This window comes from Lepisosteus platostomus, chromosome 13, assembly GCF_059453375.1.
Source record: "Lepisosteus platostomus isolate fLepPlt1 chromosome 13, fLepPlt1.hap1, whole genome shotgun sequence".
NCBI lineage: Eukaryota > Metazoa > Chordata > Actinopteri > Semionotiformes > Lepisosteidae > Lepisosteus > Lepisosteus platostomus.
Genome location: NC_142623.1, coordinates 35,395,382 through 35,422,715, shown reverse-complemented (window position 1 = coordinate 35,422,715; position 27,334 = coordinate 35,395,382). Strand labels below are relative to the sequence as shown.

The following is a 27,334-nucleotide window of genomic DNA, read 5'->3' as shown; positions in this document are numbered from 1 at the left end:
AGGTTAAGCACATTATGTCTAAGGGACTGAGACTGGAAAGGGACTTGGTTGTGCATTATCGTGGGCATCATTGTTTTTATAAACACTGCAGAAAGAAAATAAATGAAAGCAAAAGCAAATCCTTATTAAAATGCAAATATCAGACTTCATTTAAGCAGCATAAGATGTACATATCCTGAAAACTAATACAATCGATTCTGAGATTTCAAGGGCAATTTATGTCTTTCTGGAAGATATGGTGGATAAGTAAATCACAGTTTCAATCCAAATATTTTAATGAATCCTGCCCACTATGTTCTGCTTTGTAGTCCCCTTAACTTGCTTTGGAATAATATAGTGTAGTAATCTATTACGTGCTTTGCACTGAAAAGCAATTTGATTAATGGTAACTAACATAATAAAAGGGCACTTTTCCATTATGGTAACCAAACAGTAGCTTTGGCTGAAGAATGTGAGCCTCATTTTGGAGAGATCAGTAGTGCGCATGGACCAAGGCATGTCATTTAATTTGCAGTTGTTTGTGATCCTTGTTTTATTATTAGCCACTGTATCCAGCAAATTCTGGAAGCTGTTTTACACTGCCATCAGATGGGAGTTGTCCACAGAGACCTCAAGGTGGGTATCTACACTGCCCTCCAAAAAGACTGGGGCGACAAAGTTAAATCTTAATTTTTGCTTTGCTTCCAAGCAATTTCTATTAGAATGGGCACTTTTAGTATTTGTTTTCTCTCACATAACCAAAATTACATCTGATTTAGATTAAATATAGAACTCATAAACCGCACACTAATAGATTAGACTTCTTCAAATGATCGTATTTTCATACAGTATCACCAACTTTGGGAACGCATCATGAGCCCAGTGTACTTGGCTACAACATTTCAGAAATTGATATAGAGAAAATATTGTTTCTTGATACTGCAGCTTTATACAGTATGTAACATTTCTATCACTTACTTTGTGCTTACTGTATGCGCCAGTATGGCTTAAGTCTATCTTTTCCAATTTATTTTAACTTATACACATTTCATAACAGCACGTATAAATTCTTGTTACAAAAGAAATACATAAAAACAGCCAAAAACTATTTACATTATGTATGACAACCTATTGGAATCATAACAATACAGTTCTTTATCACTGGGTATATAGATTATTAGAAACATACTTTAAAAAAAAATAATTCTGTATGTGTCCTGAATTGACTTTCTTTGCCTATTGCTCAGACATGCAAGTTACACACTTGGGCCCAAAAGCAAGCCCAGGGTTAATTACAGTGTTGTGCGATCCTCAAAAGAATTCCTCTGTATCCCTGTCTGAAAAGTATGATATAATTGCTGTGCCATTACTGAGAGTACTCTAATAATAGGACCGTGCAAGCTATTAACATGCATTCGTTATTCAGGTAAAACTGTTATGCCTTTCTGTGTATTGAGTTGAAAAGAAAAGCCAGTATTAGAAATATCAGTTATGCTAATAGTGCTTTTTTCATTAGAGGTTTTCATTTTCTGGTTTAAATTTTTTTTAAAAAGAATCACCACTGCCTTCACTATGCAATGAATTGACACGTAATTCAACACTTAATGTATAGTGTAAAAGGAAAAATTAATCATCAATCATCCTTTTGCTTAAGATATGGCATATGCAACTTCATTGATTTGGAGCACAAATCTGTTAGCTTGGACAACTAAGAAAAAAATAAAATTACAGTCTTTAATGAACAAATAAGTAAAGTCCTAATTGCACTGCACGTGAGCTTTTCCATACTTACATTTCCTTATATACAGTACTCACATCTCTTAAGTAGGTTGAAATGAAAGTTTCCTTCCACAAAGTGCTTATACTGTACATTCCTTTTATTTTACAATCTGTGAGGTGGTAGTGTATTCACGTAACACGATTGTGCATTAATCTTTAGTATCTTAAGAAAAATGCCACATAAACACAAGCAAAAAATATCTCAGTACCTACACAGTACGTACAGCAAGTAAGACATTCATTGAACGGAAGAAGGTTACCAATAATATATGTGGGGGACACTGAGCTAACAAATTGGATGTTCTCTACTAATAAGAGTAAAAGATATAAGAAAAAAGTAGTGTAAAAAGTATATCAGGACCAGGAATGATGAATCATATAAACAAAAAACAGTTTTGGCACAGCACTATACAGCACTTTTTTGTTAAGGAGTTCATCACTTAATCTCACATATTGTCTGAACAACTGACAAAAACTGAAGAAAAGTTAATCTGCTAGATGAGTCCATAAATGTGTCCTAATGAAGGCACTTAACCTGTAGTTATTTTTGCTGTATTTACAAGACGTTGCTAGGTTTGTCATATCTAAAAGTCTTCCGCCAAGTGTAAATTGTACTTTGGGGATATCCCTTTGATAAATGATGCTCTATCACACATACATACTCCCCATTTGGTCTGAAACGATGCAATATCTGGGGAATCATTACTTTTAATGTGACACAGGAGCACTGTCCATTTTTTCTTGTCTGACCTCACACATTCCAGGTATTAATAGGCATCTTTTATCTTGGGTGCTTAAGGGAACAACATGTCATCTGTTACTGAAAAGTATTTTTCCTTTTGATTCTACTCTGTATGTATTCTTTTCATTCCTTTGGCTGCCACTAACAATCAGGTCCAGTGTCACACAACTTATTGGAAAAAGACAAAGAAAAACAACTCTTGTATCTGTTGAGCATGAGAGTCTAAATGGATTAGTGTAGGTATTCCATCCTGCCTACTTGTAACTTGATACAGTATATTGTATACTCTCTGACTGCATTTAAGACTGAAGATTATACAGTTTACTAATGTAAAAACAACATTTCTCCATACAAAACAATATTATCTTACATTTCAGCAAAGAAAGCAAAAAGGATTTTTGTTGCCTGTTTTATTATTTTATTATTAATATGTTATTATTTTTCCAGATACCATCAAGGGGCATTTTGCAAATAAGGAGATTAACATAAATATAATACATTTATTTATAACTTTTTTGCTCTTTGACGAGATAAAAATAGTATGATGTATCACTCAAATTTTCAGCTCAGCATGCTGTGAATTACTTTAGTGTTCAATAGCACTGGCAGCAGTCTGCAGCTACGCCAGTGGGCACTGTGAATGCTTTCTATCAAAGCAAAGTGTTCCTAATGCGAAAAGCTTTTCAGTTTGGATGCCATCTCTTAATTAGGGTTATATGTAATTGGACTTTGTTTTTGTCCATTGGAGACAGAAGTCATTTCATTCATGACCCAAGCCAGATCACAATTCAGGCCCCCGCCGATAAAAGCTTCATACTGCTGGTCAATTAGTGCATCAACCTTACAATTATTCTGCCAAGGTTCTGTTATAACATCGAATATTGGCTGATGTTAGTGGATCATGTAAAAAAACAGTATAGAGATGAAAGTCACTAGCAAAACATAATCCAGGCAACTTTGACACAAAAGCCCGCTGTTTCAGTTTAATTTAAGCATATTACACTGCTTTATTGCATTGACAAATTCTGGTTATTAACACTTCCTTGTACAAGTATGGTTTTCTACTGTATTTCAATTATTTGCTTTTTTAGGTAGGTTGCCCTGTATAAGGACAACTGTTGAACAAAAATAAATACAGTATTAACAATATTGGTAAAAAGCACTCATAGTGTTGTGTGATTCTTTTTTATACTATAGCCTTATCAGCCTTTATATTGGCCTCTTGTCATCTACATCGGTTATTATTTTTAAGAAAATTCTGCTACATCCTGAATGCAAGTAACCAGCCACTGAAGTAAATATTCTGTGCACAAGTGCTGGGTGGATCCAGAAGAGCTGGCATTTTTACTCTTGAGTGATATTAAGTTGATGACTGATTAAATTACATTGGACAGGCAGATATTGCTCCTTTTTTAGAGATGAAAAAGGTACAGTAACTCGGGTATTCACTGGTGTGTTGACTTGGACAGGAAAATGCATTCTGTCTGATTAAATTAATTGTGTTTTGTATTTTTTAAAGCCTGAGAACTTGCTTTTGGCTTCCAAGTCAAAAGGGGCAGCAGTGAAGCTGGCGGACTTTGGTCTGGCAATCGAAGTAGAAGGCGATCAGCAAGCTTGGTTTGGTAAGAAAAGCAGACAGCGGAGGCTGAAAACACACTGATTAATGAACAGACTCAACAGAAGTCAGTGATAAAAATATATGAATCACAGTTTATACAGCAGATTAGGATTGTCCCTGAAACTTTCCCTGAGTGAGATGAATATAGAGTACTCTTATGAGATGCCGGAAATGCAAAGGATTTAAATGTGGTTTGAACTGTAAATGATGTCAGCTGTCAACCCAACATCTGAGTGACATTCTTCATTCAGTCCTCATAGGTATTTACGCAGAATATCTGTCCAAGACTAAATAAAACAGTAAGCATTTGTTACAGTTTTTTTAATTGGTTTCTAATAACTGCATATTAATATGCATATATTTATGCATTTCCAATAATGTCCCTAAAATACTTGGTCATTTTTCAAAAAAATTTGGCCATGAATATGTTCATGATGTGAACAGGTGTTAATAAGCAGTTGAGGAAAAAGAATAAAGTCAATCAAACACTAGACCATTCTCAATGTTTCTTTGATAGCATGATAGAGAATATTTATTTCCAGACACAATTAATAAGTAAAAAATAGCAATATTCCTTCCAGTTACTTACAAATGAATATTCTGACAACAATAAGTTAAGTAACTGGCTTCTTATGAAAATGTATGGGATAAGAATGTGGCTTTCTGGCCGTGCAAAATATTTGATTTATGAATTCTCTTGCCGCCCAAAACAGAAACGCGACTAGCCTGCTGAGTGTTTACAATTTGCACAGCATCTGTATCCCTTTGTGTTACTTGATCAAAGATCAAACAGACTGGCAGGCACATTTTAATTACAGTGGAAGGTTACTTTAATCAATGACATTTGACACTGCCGATCCTGAACATCCTTTAATAATGATTTTTTTAACCAAGATGTACATCCTTTACTTTGTACTAAATTAACATCCTCTAAAGAGTAGGCCACTGTTTGCTTGTTGAGTTTAAAAGGTACATAGATGTTGCACATACAGTAGATGCTAATTTGCTGCAATTTCCATAATCCCTGATAACTGGTGATGGAAAAGCTTTAGACGCATTTTGGTGGAAATGATATTTAGCAGTCCGAACCACAGAGAATTACAATGAACATGACAAATGAAACAAAATAACACGAAAAAGCAAAGTATTTAAATTCCTTTAAACCTGTAATTACTTTTTATGTCGTATTGCTAGGTGTCTCGAGAGAAAGGCATAATAAAAATGTGACAACTCTGGTTTAATGCTTCAAATTAACTGCAATTCAGAGCAGAGAATATGATTAATACCACTTTACAATGTAATTAGGTTTAATATACCTTTCTTGTTGTGTGAAAAGATTTCTTTTTTTATACAGCAGCAATCAATTAATGACAATGTGAAAGAATATACTGTGCATTACAAAGACCATAGCTTTCTTAATTTCTGTTGATTAATTTTGAGATATTAAGGTTCAAAACCATGGTTTTTAACTGTTCAGGTAACTTAACATTCCATATAATGTGAAATAAGAACAAAAAATTGATTAATATTAGGCTGGATAAATAAAAAAAATAATTATCTGAATGATGACTGTGGTGCTTGATACCTGCTTCTAGATTTCTCAGAACTGTTCTTTATACAATACAGAAGATAATTGAATTGAGACTTCAGTGCAACTAAAGGCTATTAAATGTATACAAAGTCAATATACAAGAAGAGCGCAATCAGTCAGCTTGTCAAATTAGTGCCCATAGCTTAAAAAATCCACTTCAGTATATAAAACACAGTTGTCTTATAATCTTTACATAAACTGCTTCTGTGTCACATCAAGCACAAGACAATTATCTGCAATACAGTGTATATTACATTAGCAACCATTTTTTACAGCATTCTTATAGTCACCATTACTTGCTGACATACTGTACAAAGAGTAACATTGATTATGAGAAAACTGAGTGGGATGAAGACGCAATAAGTATTGTTCGCTCTATACTCTCATTATTTCGTCCCAGAAAGTCTCAGGAAGAAGATGAGGATGAAGCATTCTGGCTGCAATGTGCAAGGTTATAGAAAATTAAATGACTGAATCCATGAATTTTGCAAAACGTTGTGAAAGGTTAACACAGCAACTGAAAACAGTGATGCCCCTTGTGCCTTGTTCTCCATGGAGAAAAATTGCTGGAGGTATGACAAAGTAATGGTATCACACCGCAGATAATCTTAATATCTATTGGCATAGTGAGCTTCAGTCAATGCTGAATCTGTTTCCAACATCAGGGCCTACAGTGATGTATTGACTAGGAAGGAAATGCTGTTTTTCTACAGACTGATTAGATGATTTCCCTGGGCTCCCATGATCCAGGAAGCTCTGTTGCTTAAACACGGCGCTTTGGAAAATGTACGTTTCTTCCAAATGTCTTTTTGTTTCTCGGTGCTGTAGGTTTTGCTGGCACTCCTGGATATCTTTCTCCAGAGGTACTTAGAAAAGACCCCTATGGAAAAGCAGTGGATCTGTGGGCTTGTGGTGAGTGATGGGCCAATTGCAGCCTCTTATCAGCTCAAACATGAGACAGTAATCTATTATACTGACCACCTGTGCTGTGTACATAGCAGCTGCAAAAGGCTTTGCTGTGTTATTAACAGAGCCCATAGACTCAAGGAGCAAGTATCTGCCAAGGAAGCAACATTGTATTTATCATAATATAAATACAGCATATTAACAATTCTGACTGTCAAATATGTATCTGAAGAACATTATTGAATATTTAGGTATAAATAGTTGAAATTTGGCTTAACCTACTTAGGACGCCACTTATTTGGCAAATTTCCCATTGGCCCTTACCATCATGGCCTCCTAATAATCCCCATCTACAGTATGAATTGGCTTCATTACCCTGCTCTCCTCCCTACTGATAGCTGGTGTGTGGGGAGCGTTCTGGCGGACTATGGCTGCCGTCGCATCATCTAGGTGGATGCTGCACATTGGTGGTGGTGGAGGGGAGTCCCCACTACCTGTAAAGCACTTTGAGTGGAGTGTCCATAAAAAAGCTATATAAGTGTAAGCAATTATTATTATTATTAACTGAGAGCCAGCTCCTTGGCCACAAGACATGCAAACTGAGGAGTTAACTAAGGATTAACTAAGGAGACATGAAGGAGGAGTAATACGTAAGAAGAAATGCGAAAAAGAGTGATTTGCGTATGATAGATACTGTATATATAGAACTTCTGAGAAATGACAGTGGAAATGATTATGATTTGGAACACCTGGGGAGAAAATGGCTTGGTTGTCATCATCTCTCGAGAATTTCAGTTAAGAATGGCTATTTATTAGAACCAGAACCAATGTTCATGATGAAACATTTCTGCAATGAAAGGCTCTTAGCAAAATGCAAATGCAATGTAATAGCAGGCAAGGTCTAGTATTAGACTTGTCTAGTCATAGTGAGAAATGTGGAGCCATACCTTGGACTATTTAATTCCAAGACAAGGAAAAATCTACTGTAGTTAACCACACATTGAGATCTAATTTACTACCTAATAATTAGACAACATCAAAAACATGCACTTGTAAATAACAATGACCTAGTCTATGCCCCTGCATTACTTTTTAATGTTAAGTTAGGTAATGATAATTTGGCTTAATAGGAGAGAGATTAATCTCTTTTGGAATTTTTCCAAAATCCCGGGCAAATGTATTGCCATTGGTGTAAAAAGAATTATTCATGGCACATTCTTTTCAGAAGACAAGCAAATACTCTAGCTAACAGCACATTTCTGTTTCTGTCTGCTTTACAGATGGCCATTAACTCAAGCTGAATTCATTTAAAAATTCAACCTACATTGGTCCCTTTGAAAAAACACCTAAAATGACACAAGTTTGCTGGCAGCCCTGAGCTTCATTGTGCAATATGCAGTTTTAGGTGAAGCGAAATATCTGATGAAAATGGAAACAGGCTGAAAATCGAGAAAACAACAATGTGCTATATATTATTTTAGTCACAAGGAAGTGCTACATTTTATACTTTACAGCTCATACTGAATAATGTGAGGCTCATGTGTATTTACCAGGAATGTTCCAGAAACATCATCTCAGGACTGATCTGTGTGTGGGTGGATGTGTGGGTGTGTGTGTGGGGGTGGTGGAGCCACGGTTAACAGTTCCTTGACATGTAACTCGTTTTGATGTGCAACACATCCCGCATCGAACAGCATTTTGCTCTCCCAGCAATTCCCCTCGGAGATCATTGTCCTCTGTGAGACAAGAGTAACAATAATGCAAAATCTGCTTTTCCTCTACTCTCTCGCCTTCAGCACGATGACAGCGGGTGGCTACTTCCATCTAAAAATCCAACAATTAATATCAAATGAATGGCTTTTAAAATCTGCGCAAAAACAAACAGATTTGACATTGTAATGGGTGAGACTTTCAGGCATGTGTTTTGCATAATCAAGCCCTTCTCAGTGACAGATTCACACTGGTAATTATATGAACTTTTGAATGGACCAATGAATGGAGATATTTTTCGTAGTTGTCACATTCTTACAGACTGAGATGTGAAATTGTGTCTTTCCTAAACGCTAATGGAATAGGTAACAAACTGGGCAGTATACGTGATTCTTGCACCATTGAAAATCAGAAACATTAATATTCTTCAATAATATATTTTACATTTGCTATAATTAAACTTTCCATTTTGGGTCACTGTAAAGGTTAAATATACTGTGACAAATATCATATTGCAATTATAAAGCTTTTAATTGCTTTCCACCAAAAAAGGGACTGAATGTGAGCCCAGCTGTTTGGATAGTACTTGCAGAAAGTAAGGTCCATTTTTTGGGTTAGCCCATGAAATAAAAATAATGGTGTGGTTATCATATGACATTCAACAAAGAATGCTGTGAAAGAATGCCGTGGTGCATCTTGGAAAAGGTAGTTAATGTGCAAGATCTAGTTCAGATCTCAGAGATCTGATTCATTTATTTTCAGGTATACAGAAAAGAAAAAGGAGGAGAATAGCAAAAATTAATGTTTTTAATTAAAATAAATGTACATTCTATCTTCTGTATCTATCTCTATTTACATTCTATCTTCTATAATATGCAGTTTTCCATAAAGGTGTATTTATTGATTCCTGTTGAGTGATACCTGTAGGTGTGCATAGAAAATACACTTCATCTGACAGAAAAAGAGAGTTTGAAAGAGACCATTATGCAAGATTCAGATCTTTGCCTGCATCAGATCTGTTAATGTATCCCTCCCTGTTCCTCTCAGGTGTTATCTTATACATCCTGCTGGTGGGTTACCCGCCCTTTTGGGATGAGGATCAACACAGACTGTATCAGCAGATCAAGGCTGGAGCCTATGATGTAAGTGATAAGAGTGAATGAAGAGGAGTTAATTGCAGTAAATGACAAAAACAAAGATCTAGGATATGCCACCTGAATCGACTATTTTATGGTCTGTTTTACCTTAAATCTGATATTGTGATCATGTTATTTAAGTATTCTTCTAGTTTACTTTTTTCCATTACCTCACCAGTAAAGGTGGTAAGACTGATTGGTATTTAGAGTTGTGGCCCACTGTTGTTCTCCTTGTTTAAAATGGTATTACATGTGCAAGTTTTATAATCAATTGGCACAACTCCCATCTGTACTGAGATTTGAAATATCCAAAAAACAAAGGTCTAAAAATAACACCCCTCTTTTACTTAAATACAACTGGGAAAATTACAAAATCTCAGCTTTAGTTTAAAGCTTCCTCTAGTGCATAGTGCATGGTATTGATGTCTTCTATTGTAAAAATCCATGACATTTCCATTTAGCTTTTTTACCTTCTATTTTATCATCTTTCATTATTAATTCTTAATCTCATTATTAATTATTAATTCTTGCTCTGCATTATTTTTTGCCTTTCAATTCTTTATTGCCACTAATTTTAGTCTTATCTTTTTTAGCTGCACTAGTAGCTCAGTACAGTATACTGTTTCCTCAGATTTCAGCAGATGCTGTTTCATCTTATCTCAGGATTATTGTTAGTCCTCACTGCCGACTGAAACCTGATTATCAAGTTTCTGTCTACAAGACATATTCACAGAATCTTAACCTATTGCTGAGAAGTTAAAGGAACCTGACATTGAAATGCGTTTGAATGCATAATTTAACTAATTAAACGATTGCCAATATTATCTGCAGTTATACTATCTTGGATTTTAGCAAAGATGAGACCAGGAAACAAAACAGGTTGGAGAACCAGTAGGCAGTATTATTCCCTTTCTACCAGAAATTCATAACTAATGTTTCAGTAGGAGGGGGTATTTTGTAGAAGGCCCAGTATTTTAGAGGAAGTATTGAACTGTCTATATGTTCACACTGTGAAAATTAAGTATCCCAGGAGACTGGAGTAAGAAATTTAGACCTACAGTACCTGTCAAAAGTCCCTCCTTCTTAACTAGTCTAAAATCTGTCTTTTTCCACTCCCACACCTCAGGACTCTGCTTAAATAAATGTTAAAAAGTGTAAATTTGAAACGAAGGTATTAAACCTTATGCAATCCTTTTGTGCCTAAATATGACCATAAGATTGTAATTAAATGAAAATGGAACACTTACAGTAGGTACTATTCATGTATTTAAAAATACTCATTATGACAGAAGTGTAGTTAGCATGGACAAAGCAAGTCCTTACATCAAGTTCATAAGTGTGTATTATTTTTGCTTGAGGAAAAAGGCCATCAAGCATAATAAAACTCCCTGAAGCACTCATTATGTGTGAAAGTTTCTTGAGTACACAAGTCTCTGTGGACTGGCTGACTTTTTTGTTTTAATTAAGACAGATTTGAAAATAACAGATGTTAGAAAAATTGGAAATATGGATTTCAGATAACTACAGTATGCAGTTCGAGCTCACATGTAGCAAATTACATTGAAACATGGATGCTATGTACAGCATACAGTATACTGTATATATAATATTTTTAAAATACATAAACGTCAACTGCATTGGTTCATCTTTCCCAAGGCAAAGTTTAGCTTTCTGGGTGAAAAATGGTTTAACAAAATAGATAAGAAGACAGTGGAATTAAAGCACTAATACAGACCAGAGACACGATCTTCACACCTCAAAATTAACACACGTGATAACCGACAACTTCTTATTATTATCTCAATGACTATCATTTGCCTCTCCTTGATTTCTCTCTGTAGTTCCCCTCTCCAGAGTGGGACACTGTAACTCCTGAAGCGAAAGACCTCATTAACAAGATGTTAACCATTAACCCTGCCAAGCGTATTACTGCAGCAGAGGCCCTCAAGCACCCATGGATCTCGGTGAGTATGGGGGGCTTTTTTTCTGGGAAGTCATTCTGTTAGCGTTGAATCTGAACTTGTTTAACTCACTGTAATCTCTTGTCCCGGGCAGCATCGTTCCACAGTGGCCTCCTGCATGCACAGACAGGAAACCGTGGACTGCCTGAAGAAATTCAATGCCCGGAGGAAGCTGAAGGTATGCGGACTAATCAGAATTGAATCCAGCTGTATCAGTGGGAACACAGGTTAGCCACATCAGGGAAGAGACTGCGAGAGAAATACTGATGGGAGCTACCGTCAACGCCATAGTTTTTTATATTTCATGTTATTTTGTCCTTAGTCTTCACTTCGTGATCAAATAACAAAAAATTGTGATGTACACAATCAAAATCTTAATAATACAAAGCAGTAACATCAATAGTAAGTATCAGTAATTTTGATTAAAAAAACATATTGGATTATCCAGAATTATTTAATTGGCAAGATGGTTATTGATTTGTTATTACTGATTTATAACATCTTAGAATGTTCCCAATATTTATAACTTGTGGACTGAAATAAGAGAGTAGAAGTTTAATAGACATTTATTTCTCTAGAGCACCTTTTGCCAACATAATTTTAAACCAGCATAATTACTTGTTTGAGTGATATGTCATCACATTTGTGAGGTTCATTGCTTGCACCTTTACAATAAACTGCTAGAATGAGCTGCCAAAGCAGAATGTAATCTTCTCAGCAATGTCTCTTGAGTTACTGCCTTTCGACTACCATTGCAGTAATGTGTATTTTGGCGCATGTGGTAAACAAGAATTTATTAAGCTGTAACCACAAATAGAAATTTATTTATATTTGTTGTAAACCATTGATGCGTTTTCTACCTTTCTCCAACGAGCTGTGAAATGCTTGTTTTGGGCTAAAAAAGAGGCAAAGTCAGCTTGTTCTGTGTCATTATTTTACTCCAGGGTGCTATTCTTACGACTATGCTGGCAACACGAAACTTTTCGGGTAAGTTCATAAGATATATTCCCTGAATGGTCCTCTATTGCCTTACTTTAGGGAGAGTGATAAGTGCACTGCAGCAGAAGCCTTACTCTACGAAGGAGCTGGGGTGCAGTTTATTTCTGTGTGTAAACACTTGCAAAAGCTGTGGCCACAGCTCACTAGGTTCAGAGAGAGAGCAGCTCTGTAATTTTTGGAACAGGCTAAGACAACAGCTTGCAAAGGTTTGGGGCTCTGCATTGCGGTATAGTTTATGCCAACTTGTACTCCATTTTGACATCCAAAACTTTCTTCTGGATCACTCTGCACAATATCAGTGATCATTAAAGCATTCTGGGGAACAGAATAGGCTTTGATCTCACCACTTGTGCATTGGCTCCAGTGGTGCTGGATGCACACTCCTTCCTTGCAGCAAGCTGTCATGTTACGTATACCGGTTTTATCATTTATCATCCACAAAATGTAGATAACTACTCAGCTGTGCTTAGTGTGCTATTAATGCCACTGCTTAAAAAAAGAAGTTGGTGGAAAGTAGACGTTTTGCCATCTGTTCAAAACAGATATTCATCACAATTAAAATTGTTCCTTGACAAAAGGTGCATGTGGACTTGCCTGCAACTGCAGCCCACTTATACTGGCAAAACCATCTGCTCTGCTTCTAGTCTGAATAACTTCACCAATATTGCTTAATGCCACAACATTTGTTGCACAAGTTAATGGCAACAGAATTTAGAATCAGAACTTAGAATTTAGCATATATAATTTGTCAATTTGTTGAGATAAGGAGAATTAATAGTATTGAGAGAAACACATTGTCATTTTGTGATGCACTGTGTATGTTTATTTTAATAATGTGTCCTTTCCTAATAAAAAGTTCATCTACTTCATCCTTTCAAGGTTAATCTAATGGGTCTTTCTGGCAAGCATCATAATCTACAATAGAAAATATCTAAAAGCCTTTTGTATTTTACACCAAATGAGCTCAGCTTGTACAATAATTAAAGTTATTGTCTATTTCTGTTTCTGAATGTTGTTTGAAAGAATGAACAACATTTTAAGTAGTAATGTAACAGTTTGGATTATCTATGGACTAACACTACAGTATCATATAATTTGAGAATATAATATTGTAATGTAATTAAAAGAAGTGTCATCATAATAACTGTAACAATTTCTTATTTAACACTTGCTTACACATATTTCTATTGTTAAAAGGCATTTTAACAATTTTAAGGCAAACTTGTGAAGTTATCTGGCAATAAAACACTTTTGTTCTGTCATAAATAGGGTAGTTTTAGTTTTAGTCCCCATAGTTCTCTGGGGACTAGTTCTTGTTTCAAATACTCAAAGATGATGGACAGATGAGATCCTGTATATGTTGAATGCATTCATATTTGGGTCATAATGCATCTCAACTTAGCAGTCTGAGAGCACACTGTCTCAGGAGTACCACAATCACTAAATAACATCAAACTCCCTCTGAAATTATTTATGTATCTCTCACTTATAATACAGAGAAATGAGAATTTTACTGCAAGTGAAGTTATACATATTGTATATTTAGTTTTATTCAAAATGGACTTTCCTTTATAAACATTAGCCATGCCACTCTGCAGTAAAATAAACTGAAACTACAATAAAGCAAGATACATCATAAACTTTTGCCACAGATATGTTTTTATGTTTTGGCGCACAAAATGAGAGCAAGGAAATTTACAAATTCACGCAGTAAAGTGGTACTATTCTAAACCCAATTGCAAATATCGTCTCAGTATTCAGCCTTTTATTTCCATAATCGGCAGGACTGGCATTCTCTTAAACCTTGCTGTACAATACTAGAGTGCAAACAGTTTCAAGTCCCTGTTAATTTGTCAGAACATTAAAAGGCAAGTGCAGGGCTTTCTTTAACAGTGTTAAGTTTTTGGCATTAAGAATAGAAGCTGTTCAGTGTTCTAGGGGATGTTCATGTAAATTAAACCTCTGCCTGTGGTGCAAGAAGCATCGGTTTAAATAATTTTTACTTATGCTGTGCCCTGAACTTTTCTTAATTTAATCTAAACTAAGTAAAGCACATAAAGAGATTTACAGCCAGCTTACTGTTACTCTATTTATACCACCTTAAACAGACTAATGGGCAAAATCTGTTGCCCTTGTTCATTGTGGACTACTTGAATTACGCTGTGGCTCACATCCAGAGGATGCCCAAATAGTGAGGCCTTATCTGCTTTTCCAACTGTATCCATGGCCCCAGGGATCAAGGTTCGCCAGGCATTCAGGCTGATGATAGGCCTATATTTGCTTCCAGAATGAGCATCCACGTGACCCAGTCAAGGCAGAGCTAAAATTAGCAAAGCGTTGATTAAAATAAAAAAGGAAATATCCTAGCTCAGCACTTTAAAGTGTCTTATAAAACAAACAGTCCTGAAGGAGAGACAATGTAACAGGACATGACTGTCAGCTGAAATGGTGCAAATTAATCAGGCATTCTTATACAAGGGAGGCCTCTTGAACTTTTGTTATAATTCCAGTCTTAATTATTATGACCTCTTTTTGAGCTCATAATGATTGATACAGGTGGCTACCTGAGTTTTTTTTACATTTTTCTGTGTGGATTTTTTTTAATGGGACAAAAACTTTCTTGCTCAACGCTTATTTTTGCTCTGAACACTCTGAAAACAAACTAGTTCTGCAAAAGTGTTTACCATATGTAACACAATCCCCCATATCCTGATGTGACTGTATCCTTGAAAAGAAAAAAAAATCTTCAAAAAGGACTACGGCAACAGAGAAATTCTTTATTTTTGTTTAGTCTCCTGGGATCACTGTGGATTTTCCAAGTCTTTGCAAGTTTTATGTTTGATCTTTTGAACTTGCTCACAATGCCATTTGCCTTCATGTTTTGGGCATCTGTGCCTTTTCTGGTCTCACTGTTTTTCCTTATTTCTTATTCAGGAGCTAAAAGTGTGGCTAATAAGAAGAACGATGGTGTGAAGGTAGGGGTATGCTGAATCTTTTTTTGACTTAACCACCCTGAGATTGAAATCTGAGGAGAAAGTGGTCATTCACTGTGTAAGCAGCCAAATAAGCAAGACTCAGGAGCTCTGAGTGCTCTGAGGTGTAGTATTAGAATGATTACTCTTTGGAAGACTCAAATAATTCAGTGGTAATCTGCAAAGAAAAACAATTACATTTGGAAATTCTATGCTAAAAATGCAATTTACTGTATTGTCTATTTTTCTTTACCTTCTTACTATCATGACCAGAGTTCTTGTGAGATACACAGTACTGTATGACTGATCTCATTTTGCTTTTCTATCACTATTACAGTGATAATTATAAGATACATATGCACAGTAATTCTGCATATAGTACTTATATATTATTAAAATTCACGTAAATGCTGGTACCATATAAATTAATATTATTATAAATGTTTATATTAAAATCTTAAATCCTTGTGCTTCTGGGGACAAATTTAAAATTATGGCACAAATAGTCCATAATTTTAATCAAGATTAAATTAAAATGAAAATGGTCCAGCATTTTAATCAGATTTCTCACATCACCTCACAATAACCTTTGTTTTTGTGAAATTCTGTTGCGTGGTTGAGCCCGTCTCCCAAGTGCTTGGTAAACTCTTCACAGTGAACTACATTTCTGCGCAGGGATTAATTTTAAGGTGTGTTTACTTAGAATCACAATAATAAATGTCAGTAAGCATGGTCTTCAGTTTCTGCCCTGAATAGCTGGCCCAGTGTGCTGAGGATCAGCTGAATGGAGATGTCTAAAGTTCATCGAGTGAAAACCATACAGCACCAGGAAGCCGAGCACTAATCACGTTTCTGTGGCACGTGCCGCAGTTCATGCACTTTTTATTCCAGGATCTTCCTGCAGCTTAAAAATAAACCATAAATGTAAAGTACTGTATATGAGCTTACAAAGGGGCATTCATTAAGTGTTGAGTGTGACAAAACTGGGTGAAGGGAATAGATTATATTATTACATAATGTGAATGCACTAATGTGTCCTTTTAAAAACATAAATCTCAAAGTGCTGTGGATACACTGATACTGTTATGGTACCTATAAGACTTGGCACCTTCAATCTCTTGTCACAACTTCTACAAACTGCTGAGAAGGCAACATTTCTGTGGACTAGGAGCCACAGAAATTATTAATATTGTAGGGGACCGCGTTCATGCTTGTGGGGATGTCAGGGAGTTCTAATAAAAAAAAAACCTTACGTGTGTCACATTTGACAAGTCTCTGACACTTATTGGATACCCCTTGTGTATATGTACCATTCCAGCAGCCCTGCTCATTTTGAAAGAGCCCAGGAAGTTGTGTGCTTGAATCTCAATGCAGGGGCCCATGGTGCTCTTCACAACAGTATGCTCTTTTATTGAAGGAATTCTGCTCCAGGCTGGGAGGCTGCTTTGCTGCTCTGACAGCAGGCAAAGTGCAAAGTGTGGCACAAAGGCGATACTGTACCGCACAGCTCTCATACAAAACACAATGGGGCTCTCTGGCTCTGCCCTCTCTCACTCTCTCTCTCTCTCTCTCATGTCCTTGTCTCTGCCTCCATTACATTCTGTCTGTTTCTGTCTAACTTATTCTCATTTCTCTTCCAGAAAAGGAAGTCCAGTTCCAGTGTCCAGCTCATGGTGAGTGTGCTATTCCCTCTTGGCAGCCTGTGGTAGCTGTATACCCACTGAGGAGGCTTCGTACTTTAGTTGGACTCAAATCGAATAGGGAAAGTCGTTGCGACAAAAAACATACAACCCCCCTCCCCCCAATGAAGTCATAATTCAAATGGAGCTGGACTTTCTTTTTATGACATTTCATTTTTACTGTTGCCAGAACCATTGCTTGAATTACACTTGGGCTCTTGTCCATTGTGGAGTAAGTGGGCTTTCCGGTATTGGTGTTGTCGCCCTTTCCTTCCAAAACTAAAAAGGAGCGGTTTCTTTTTTTCCCCAAGGTGCAGCTTCCCCGTGAGGAAGAAGGAGAACCAAAGGTGGTCTGGGTGATACTTTTAACTTGGTATATGCTTATTCCACTCACAAATACTGCGTGGGTGCTAATAGCATATATGCTTAGTGAGCCTGAATTAAATCCTAACCCTACTCATATATTCCTTCTAGGAATCATCTGAAAGCACTAACACTACTATTGAGGATGAGGATACCAGAGGTAAGAACATCAGTCTCGCCACATGGCAGGCATATGGACCAGTTTCCTCTATAACAAAGCTCCAGCATGTGAAAGGGAGGACAGATGAACATTCTAATAAAGGCTTTTGTAAATTTTGGAAGAATGTCAGTAACTCATGACTGAATTCTCAAGAGAATAATTTCCATCTATTGGATTACTAGTAGACTTATACTGTATCTCCTAAATGTGCTCTACAAATGAGTTTTCCAGTGAATATCATAAATAAGGAAGTTTCATCATGTCTCTTCTAACATTTTTGAAAACGCAGTCTCTGTGAAACATTAGTCAGTGTGAGATACAGTATAAAGTATATTATATAACGCATATATATATATATAAAAGATACAATTTTAGGTGATATGTGAACATTACCCTTATAAATCCTGACCAATTATCACCTTATAACAATGTATTTTTTGTAATTTATTTTTGTGAAATCAGTGCTAAACATCAGAAGAAACATCATCTCCCTTTTATTGTTTTTAAATTATAATTCATATTATAATGGACATCAAAAGAAACATGTCACCATTTATACATGAATGTTTTTAGAAAAATAAAGTTAGCCTACTTTGGACATTGACTGGATGTTTTGATGTCATTTTGATTTAATTGATCATTCACAACTGACTGCAATATATGTAAGAGACTTTAAGTGTTGCATAAGCACTAAATCACCTTTATTAGGGAGTTAATTGGGTACAGTTGATCAGGTGATTTTACCTGCTGAATGCCAAGCCTGGAACTCAAGAAATAAAAAAGAAATAAAAACAATTCACAGAAACCGATTTGTTCTGCTGAACACAGCTTTGTGCCATTGGTAATTTGGAATGACACCTGAGGTGCACTCGCAAACCCAAGCAGTGATGAATCAAGATTTTGCAAAGATCACCCTGATAGGCGCCCTGAGATGTCAATGACAATATACAGTATGTCCTTATGCTGTTCGTATAACAACAGCTTTCTTGTGAGACATGAATGTGACATTTATGATGTGAAAGCCCCTGCTCTATTGAACATCTGTGGGATGATCTGAAACGATGTGTGGCATAAGGATCAGAGACTAGTGAACACATGATTGTCCGGGCTGTAGGAAAGGAAGGAGATGGGATCCCACATGACAGTATCTGCAACCTGGTTTTAAATATGTGTCTCAGTATTGCCTCCAGTAGTGCCCATGTACAGTACACTGCAGCCTGTGTAGCCTGTATCTTTCTGTATAGTAGCCCCCCTATTGATCAACACTATAAATGGCAAAGGGCAATTAGCATAACAAATTTACTAGTGTCATATCTGTTTAACAATGTCAGTGCACCTGCTGGAAAAAAAATCATTTCCCGACAACACTATTTTAAATATGACAGCAGTCAAGTGGAACATTTCTTTTGATGCCCAGTATATATCTGATACACAATTATATCATTGTTATTGATTGATTTTATTTTGATGGGAAACAATGGCTGGTGTGCTTCTGAAAACAGTACAACCAAAAATGCTGTATAAATGTAATTTAAAAATCTATCAAAATGTGATTTTGAGTTTGACTTTTAAAATTAGTTTTGCTTTTAAAACTAGAACTGGTCAGTGTATAACTGATTGCAACAGTACAAAACAGCAATATGCATTCTATATACAGTATATAATTTCCTTTTCATATTTCAGTAAACTTGACCAATTGTTGAACGTTTGCATTGCATTGCAAGAATATTGCTGAATAAATGTTATAATAGTTGCTAGCTACTAATTTATTTTGGGAAATAAGGTAGACTATGCATCCTATTTATATTTAAATATAGCTTAATAGTTTAAATAGCTTACACTGTTGGGAAACTGCAGTGTTGGGAGCACTGATAATTGTGTTGTGTTTCCAGAGTACCTGAAAGTGCTAATCATTACACTTGTAATGTGATTCACTGTACTGCTCTTTCATTTGGAGCTGTTTGGATTACACAGCCATGACAATCAATCATTCATAAAGTGCCTCTAACAAGTAATTCAGTTAGAAAAGTCGAAAAGCAAACTAATGAAAAAAAAACCTGGTTATAATAACAAGCATTTGTTTTTCCCAAATATAACATGACATTTCTGACAGAACTATAACAAGGAGAAAATTTATGCTCGAGAGGAAACAAATACAGTATAGTTAAATAGTAAAGTCATTTTGTGCTTACACCACAAAAAAGCTATAGCCTGGTGCAATTTAGGTATACCATGAATATCTGACTGGGCTGACTTTCAAGATACTGTACAGTGATGCACTGTATCTCCACAGTAGGGCATGCAAGTAGGGCCATGTGAAAATTCAACTGTGTGTGCTAAATATAAAACACAGGTCACTCACCTTTGAATTCACCAACAGAATTCTTTGCCTGGCCCTAAAACATTGCCATACCCTTTTCTCTGATGTCTGTGAGTCTAACGTCTCTTGCTGATGACTTAGCAAAGGGGACAGAAGGAAAGTGGATAGGGCCCAATAACCCTGCTCATGAAAACACACTTTTCTTTTGCAGATGTTGCTCATAAATCGAAACCTATTTGTTTCACCTGAAATAACAGAATAAAACAAGAAAATAGCCTCCGGTCTAGAGCTCATATAAATTAAAACATACCTTCTAGTTGAAATCCAGATGCTGTAGTGGCAAACGATCAGTGCTAAAGAAAAGCACAGCTGAACCCTTCCTCTGCATTTCACTTTACTGCATAACCAAATCCCCAAGAGGCTGTTCACATCCCTAAAATGATTTTATTCAAAACATGCTAAATTTTATTCAGAACGTGCAAAAAGGCACAAATGAAAGGAGGCCATTGAGGATCTCATCCAGCTGTTGCCTGAAAAATGTCAGGGTGTCACCACTGGGTAACGTGCTCCAGAATTCTACAGCCCTTTGGATAAAGAAGTGCCTCCTGTTTTCAGTTTAAATGCAATTCCCCCTAGTCTCCATCTGTGTGTGCTGCTTTGTGTTTTAGCGTTGATTTTGAAGAACTCTAAAGGTTGGCTTGGCTTAGTCAATGTATTTGATTCTGTGTAATACTAAGGCCCACTAAAAAGGACAAAAAGATTACGTTTTTAGACTGTCAGAGTAGAATGTTCCTTTATAACAGGGGGCATATCGGCTTGTTCTTCTACAAACTGATTTCACGGCAGTAATATCTTTTTAGTAAAGTGGAAACTAAAATTTCATACCGTATTCTAAATTCGTTATTACTAGTGCACGGCGCATTTTCAGCGCATTCTTTGATTTACTTTATACTGTATACTTACAATGAGATTTTGTAAGTACATTGAAAAGTACATTCTTTTTACTTTTCAAATAATTCTCCACTTTGTTACGATGATGAAACTTTTGTGTCAACATACATTTTTATAGGCATCTTCTTCAAACTCAGAGTTTCTCATCTTACAGTATATTTCTAGTTTATTGTTCTGCTACCTGTTTTAGCAGCTGAGCCTCCTGCCAGCTATGGGAATGAAATATGTGCATGTTGGAATATATGCAATGTAAGAATTTTATGCGATGATGGAAACCTGCATTTATTTGTCAAGTGCAATTATATTCCATATCAGCTTAGTCTAAACTATAACAATAATACATAACTGATATATATGGAATTAGTTACAAATGTCAGTCAAATATAAAACTGTTTGACAGTTCTTAAGTTCAGAAAAATTAATGTCTGTGCCATGTATTAGATACATCGTCAGAGTAATAACGAGATCATCATAGAGGATTATCATTTTCACCTTCATCACCATCATCACTTTCCTCATTTCTGGATGTCTTACTAAGAGCAGTAAACATTGTGGGCACTTAATTTATAAAACAAGCACAATAACTTTAGAAATAAATAAAATCAGTGATAAATCAACTACTTTGGGTGAAGTCCATACTTAATTCAACTGAGAAGCTGTCACCACACAACTGCTGTAGTTGTAAGTGACTGAGTAACTGATGAGAATTAGGCTTTTGGCTGCTTGCTTATGACAGTCAATAATGCAGGTCTTTAGAGAGAGCTTTTGTGCTAATCATTTAATTAAGAGTAGAAAGACTATACTTAATTGTCTTCAGGGACAAAAATCAGTGGTGTGATCTACAGTACATATGTTTCACATTTTACATGAAGTTGTGTAGTCAGAAATTCAGAACAGTCAGTCTGCAATTTCAGAACTTAAAGTACAGCATGAATCTTATCTTAGGAACTGTCCCTTAGCTAACATACAGTAATTGAGCTATACAAAGGGGCAGTTCCTTAAGGGCAGGGTTATCTTTTCCTGTTTGGTAGTTGTGCACTGAATGTCCTGCATACCAATGGTTTGCACAGTAGCACACATTATTCTAAAAACTTAGGAATGTTAAAAAGAAGTCAAAGATCAAAAGGCTGGGACATTTCTTATGCTCAGAAACGAAAACCCTGCTGTTGTCAAATGATAACCTTTTGATTCAGATACAGAGATCAAGATACAGTATAGCTAACATCAGAAAATGTTGGAACAGAAGTGGGTCTAGAATCAGCGAATGATTTGATTAGTAGACTCTTCTATGATAAAGAGAATACTAGCTGCTACTTGTGACAGGTGCACTTGGTTAAAGTAACATTATCGATTTTAAAGATTCAGCCTTTTCACTGTAACATTTTAATGTAGAAAGGTGTTGACCACTGAGACCTTAGCTTTGCTGCATCTTTTCCCTCTCCTTTTTTTCCTATCCATTTCTGGCTGCGATTGCCACAGTAGCAAAGTCAACCCTTCTGAAAAAAGCTGGATTCCAATCCATGTGGCTGTTGAGACTTTCGTTAAATGGAGAGGAAGAATTAGCTTAGTAAATGTACTATAAGGCTGTGAACCTTAAAAGCTCTTAAAAGGCCATTCCTCCCACCATATGTGCTCTCTCGCTTCCAGCATTTGGTCTCTCATCTAATAAAACTGGGTTTCAGTGAATTATAAATGATCCCACTGCAAGCTGGAGCAGGAGTAGAAAGCATATGAAGATCCTCATGAAAATGTGGATGTAAAATCCACTACCAAGGGACTTATCATGTTTTAGGACACAGATTATGGCTTTGTTAAAGACTTAGCACAATATGCTATGAGCTAGAGCACATGGCAATTTATTTAGTGTTTCTTTTCTTTTTTTCCTTCATTCTCCCAATGCATGACCTAACCGAGCTGTAACCTACACAGCCACCACATCAAAAGGAAAATAAATGTCCTCTTTCGCAATGCTGTTGTGGCTAGAGAACTATTATTTAACTCAATCATTAAAAAAAAGACTGTGATTGATGTGGGCAGCAGACAGCTGCCCACACACTGAACGGAGGCAGAATACAAAAAAATCACCCCTCTAATGTATTTTATACCAGGGACTGTATAATTATCTTTAATGAATTCCCACCTTTTCAGAAACAGAGTCCATTCCCACCTGCTTAATTTAAAAATGTGTTTTAGATTTTTAGAGCACTGTCGTATCAATGCAAAGAAGAAGGAAAATGCGTGCTTGCCGAAAACATTTTGTCTTTATGCAGCTAATGAATTTTGGTATAGAGTACCTTCTTTAAGAAGTAACTACAAATGCAACATCCACTGTTAAGAATTCCTACGATTTTTGGAGCATAACGGAAGCCAATCTTATAGGTCAAAGTTTTCAAATTGAATTAATTTTATCTGTGATATTGCATTGCCCAACTGCCGAGAAAACAATTCAGTTCACAACAGGGATGCCAACAGAAAATGCTGACTTCTTTTATCAATGCAGTGTACACTGTTGCTTTTGTTTTTGACAGTGAGGAAGCAAGAGATAATTAAGGTGACAGAGCAATTGATTGAAGCAATCAGCAATGGAGACTTTGAGAGCTACACGTAAGTCAGCTGTCAGTTCTTATGATAAATTCAAGCAAGTTCTAGTCCCATTCTTGCTTTGAGTTTCTCTGTTCATCCTAAATGGTTTAAATGGTTTGTGAATGTCCTGGGTGGATGCATTCTGTCATTGGCTTTATTGTCAATTGGCATTGGCTTTACTGTATGTACAGTAGTATGTCTTTACTTGCATGTGTTTACAGAACAGTAAAAACATTGACCCACTACATTTTCTTTATTGTCTCTGAAATCAATACAAAGCTAGTTGTTGAGAAAGGCAGAGTTCCTGAGCACCTGTCAAATTATATATTCTTTCAGCACACTGATTTACACTGAGTCATAACATTGATTTTCATATCATTCTCCTGAGAAAAATGCTCAATAATGTTAGAAGGTCCAGATGTACTGCATCATGTTGCTGTAGTTGACCAATTCCAGGTCTTTGCATTTTAACTCTGGATTCGAATCACAAAGTCCAGAATGTGGTGCTATGAGACAAATGGCCATCTACTGTATAGTGTATACTGTATCATATCATTTTTAGTCTTTGGACAGGCAATTAGCTCTAAATTGCTTTGTCTCAAGACTAAAAACTAGTTCATATGATTCAGACAAATCCTAATGTGATATTGTAAAGGCTTGTTTTGATGCTTTGATTACTGGACTTATGAACCAAAAAGTCAGAACCCCCCTGTTAAACCAAAAGATTGCTGCATCAGCAATAGAGTTTTGGGGTGGTCAATGGACGCTAGCATGACAGACTCTGAAGATTAGGCTTCACAGGGCACTATCTACAGTATACCCCTAGAGTCAGTGACCGCGGGGAATTGTGACTTGCCCTCATTCTATATTTTCCTTATAATGTCTATTAGATACTCAGTGAAGGAAGTTCCTTGCATTACATTTACATTGGTAATATAACCAGTACTCCCAGAAGCCAGTAACAGTAGGAATAAAAGCAGAATTGCTTGTTTTAGCAGAATAGTTTCTGGGAGTTGTCGCGGACTGGCTTCAAAAACTTCCAACATTTTGAAATTAATAGTACATACATGGGCAGCTTGCACACTATGCATATTAAGCAATAAACTGACATAAAAAAGTTATGCAGCTTAATGTGATTGGATTTTAATTCAAGTACTAATGCTACACTTCAGTTCTGGTTTTCAGTTTTCAGTTTCAGGGACATTGTTTAACTCATGAAACACCATTCTACGTAATATGAAATAATCTGTTACTTTTCAATGAATAATAACATCTGGAGAAAAATAGTAGTAGAAAGATAGTAATATGTCTCCGGTGGCATCCATTTTTATTCTTTGCATTTTAAAAGTGCAGATACTGTATGCTTTATGACATACATTGTAAATTTTGTATCATTTAGACACCAGACCAGGTGTCTCCAGCCATGGTCCTGGAGTACAATAATCCTGTTTTTCTTATAGTTCACCCACTGTCAGCTGCTACATCAATAGACCAATTAAGCAAGCAATGTCTTAAAGAAGGTAACACTGGTCCTTGAGAGTTTAAGGATATACTGGATATTGTAACAAGTAATCTTCAAATGACAAAATTTAGCACACCCACACATTAATTGATCATAGTTAAATTGCTCCAGGCCTTTTGAATTAAAGTCTACCTATTAAATCTGCTGGACTGGGGCTCTCCAGGATTTGGGTGGAGACCTCTTCTCTAGGCCGTGAATATAATTACCAGTTAAATATTATATATAATATAAATATAATAATTGTCAATTATAACAGAACAAAACATTGCCCTCATCATTAATGGGAAGCCAATACACTCTACTGTGGAAGACATTGTATTAGCATTTCCTGGCATGTTTTTATATATGGTCAAATAAGGATTACTATTGTGTGTGTTTGGAGATGATGAGAAGGATTTGTGGTCCATCTTTATCAAGCATTTTTCATTTGGTGGCATTAACATAAAGTTAGAATGGAAAGGACATCAACAATTGAAATGTTTCAACAGACAGTAAATCTGCAACACATTCTTTACATGCACCTCCAGTATAAGCGGTTGTAAGAGCTCTCAGGGTCTTGCATTATGTAGAATTCAGCTGTTCTAGGCATTGGAAATTGAAACATGTCTGCTGTTCATAGTTTATGCTCTGCTGCTTCACAACCAAATAAACAAAGTTTTGAATGACCTTTACACACCTGTTGTTCTGATGATGTGGGACTTCACACTGCTTCATTGCAGTCTATCATTACTCAGGAGCTATAACACACCAGCTCTTCTCCTCTCAGGCCTCCTAATCACTGGAATGTGGAAAGAATCTCTATCCATACCCTGTATCTCAACTGTTTAAGCTAAGCAAGTATACTGTGCTAACTGGTATCTAGTTAGGTTTCAATCCCAATTTCCACCATTGTCATTATCTGGACAATCGGCATATCTACAGTAACTTTTTAGTTTTCTGCTCCTTGAATAAGTTAAAAAAAGAAATCTGTATCTCTTTCCTCTTCAGGAAGATGTGTGATCCTAGTGTTACAGCCTTCGAACCAGAAGCCCTTGGGAACTTGGTGGAGGGACTGGACTTCCATCGATTTTACTTTGAGAACTGTAAGCAAATCGGTTTTACTGGTTCATAAAATGGAATGGTAAATGGAAATGATCAAACGTGTTCAGCAAGATATGAGACAAGGGTCTCTAGTAAATCCTGTCTGTATTAAAAAAAATCTCAGATATAAAAACTACTCTCTAATGGAGTGAGCACATTTTCAGTTTTCATATTATAACTGGAAAATGTTTCTCAGCTGCTAGAAAACAACAGTGGTTGCTATTTTGTAAAATAAATACACTGTGAGATATTTGTAACTTCAACGATTTATGAATATGGCATTTACAAGGTTTCTTGTTAGTCACATTTCAGATGAGAAGCTTTTTTAGGGACAGCGGTGTCATGAAAAGCATACAGATAATGATCAATGGTGACTGCAATTCTCATTCACAAAAGTAGCAATTACAGCTATCTGTGACAACAAATAACTCTATCTGATTTTCTCAAACAAATTTCAGCTTCTTTCAAGAAGAGCACTGTATTTCCTCACTGGGAGTTCCATCGACTGATATTAGATTGTGTTCTGCACAAAAAGGAAATGGCACTAATGGGTTGTTAAGCACAATTACAGGAAGCGTGAAACAATCTGTCATCCATTAATGCATGGCTTTATTCTATTCACTTAAAAAATAGATAAAATCAAACCAATTACACTCCATGTAAGCGCTGCATTTAAGTCTCACACACAATCCTAATTATTGGAGATACAGAATGAAGATAGGATGTAGCATCAAAGATATGGGATTCTATGAATTTAGTTCTCTTGTCAAGAGGAACAATACGTTAGATACTGTATATGACTGTAGCATTTTTTATCTGTCTTACCCTGTGGGAATCATTTAACAGAAAAATGCTACTCAGTTAAACATTCCTCGTGGTAGTAGGTGGCTTAGTTAGTTTGACTGGGTAGATACATAGTGATATTTGTTTTCCCCTACAGTAATGTGCAGGTGCTTTTCTAATATCTTCCTTAACCAATGAAGTCATGGCATCAAATTAGACTTTTTGTGAGGAAGACTTCAGAAAGATGGCTCACAGCAATATAACAAATATGGTAATAATACATTACAGCAAAACTACGATACCATGATACAAAACAGTATTTAACAACATTGCTCAGTCAAAACTCTGTCTAGTATCATAAGATTAAAAACAGACAATTAGCTCGTAAAGTGTGTAAAACAAGAAAAAAAATAAGATCCCTACCTCCAAACATTTTTACACTGTTCAACAACTGAAAGCTTTTAGTAAATGCTCTCTTTGTCTATATACTATTGCTAGCA

General features: G+C 36.1%; 1 protein-coding gene across 4 annotated transcripts in view; it reads left to right on the top strand.

Annotated features, from left to right (window-relative positions):
* The window catches only part of camk2a (calcium/calmodulin-dependent protein kinase II alpha), a 79,448-nt gene that overhangs the window by 44,417 nt on the left and 7,697 nt on the right, over positions 1-27,334 (top strand). For 2 of the 4 annotated variants that reach the window (XM_088604383.1, XM_088604384.1), the window contains exons 6-17: positions 543-615; positions 4,020-4,122; positions 6,538-6,621; positions 9,373-9,467; positions 11,303-11,425; positions 11,517-11,600; positions 12,367-12,409; positions 15,356-15,396; positions 17,034-17,066; positions 17,547-17,595; positions 23,395-23,470; positions 25,959-26,053. In XM_088604383.1, coding sequence (XP_088460509.1) covers positions 543-615; positions 4,020-4,122; positions 6,538-6,621; positions 9,373-9,467; positions 11,303-11,425; positions 11,517-11,600; positions 12,367-12,409; positions 15,356-15,396; positions 17,034-17,066; positions 17,547-17,595; positions 23,395-23,470; positions 25,959-26,053 — 899 coding nt within the window. The remainder of the gene's footprint in view (positions 1-542; positions 616-4,019; positions 4,123-6,537; positions 6,622-9,372; positions 9,468-11,302; positions 11,426-11,516; positions 11,601-12,366; positions 12,410-15,355; positions 15,397-17,033; positions 17,067-17,546; positions 17,596-23,394; positions 23,471-25,958; positions 26,054-27,334) is intronic. The other 2 variants (XM_088604385.1, XM_088604386.1) reach the window with 1 other exon arrangement.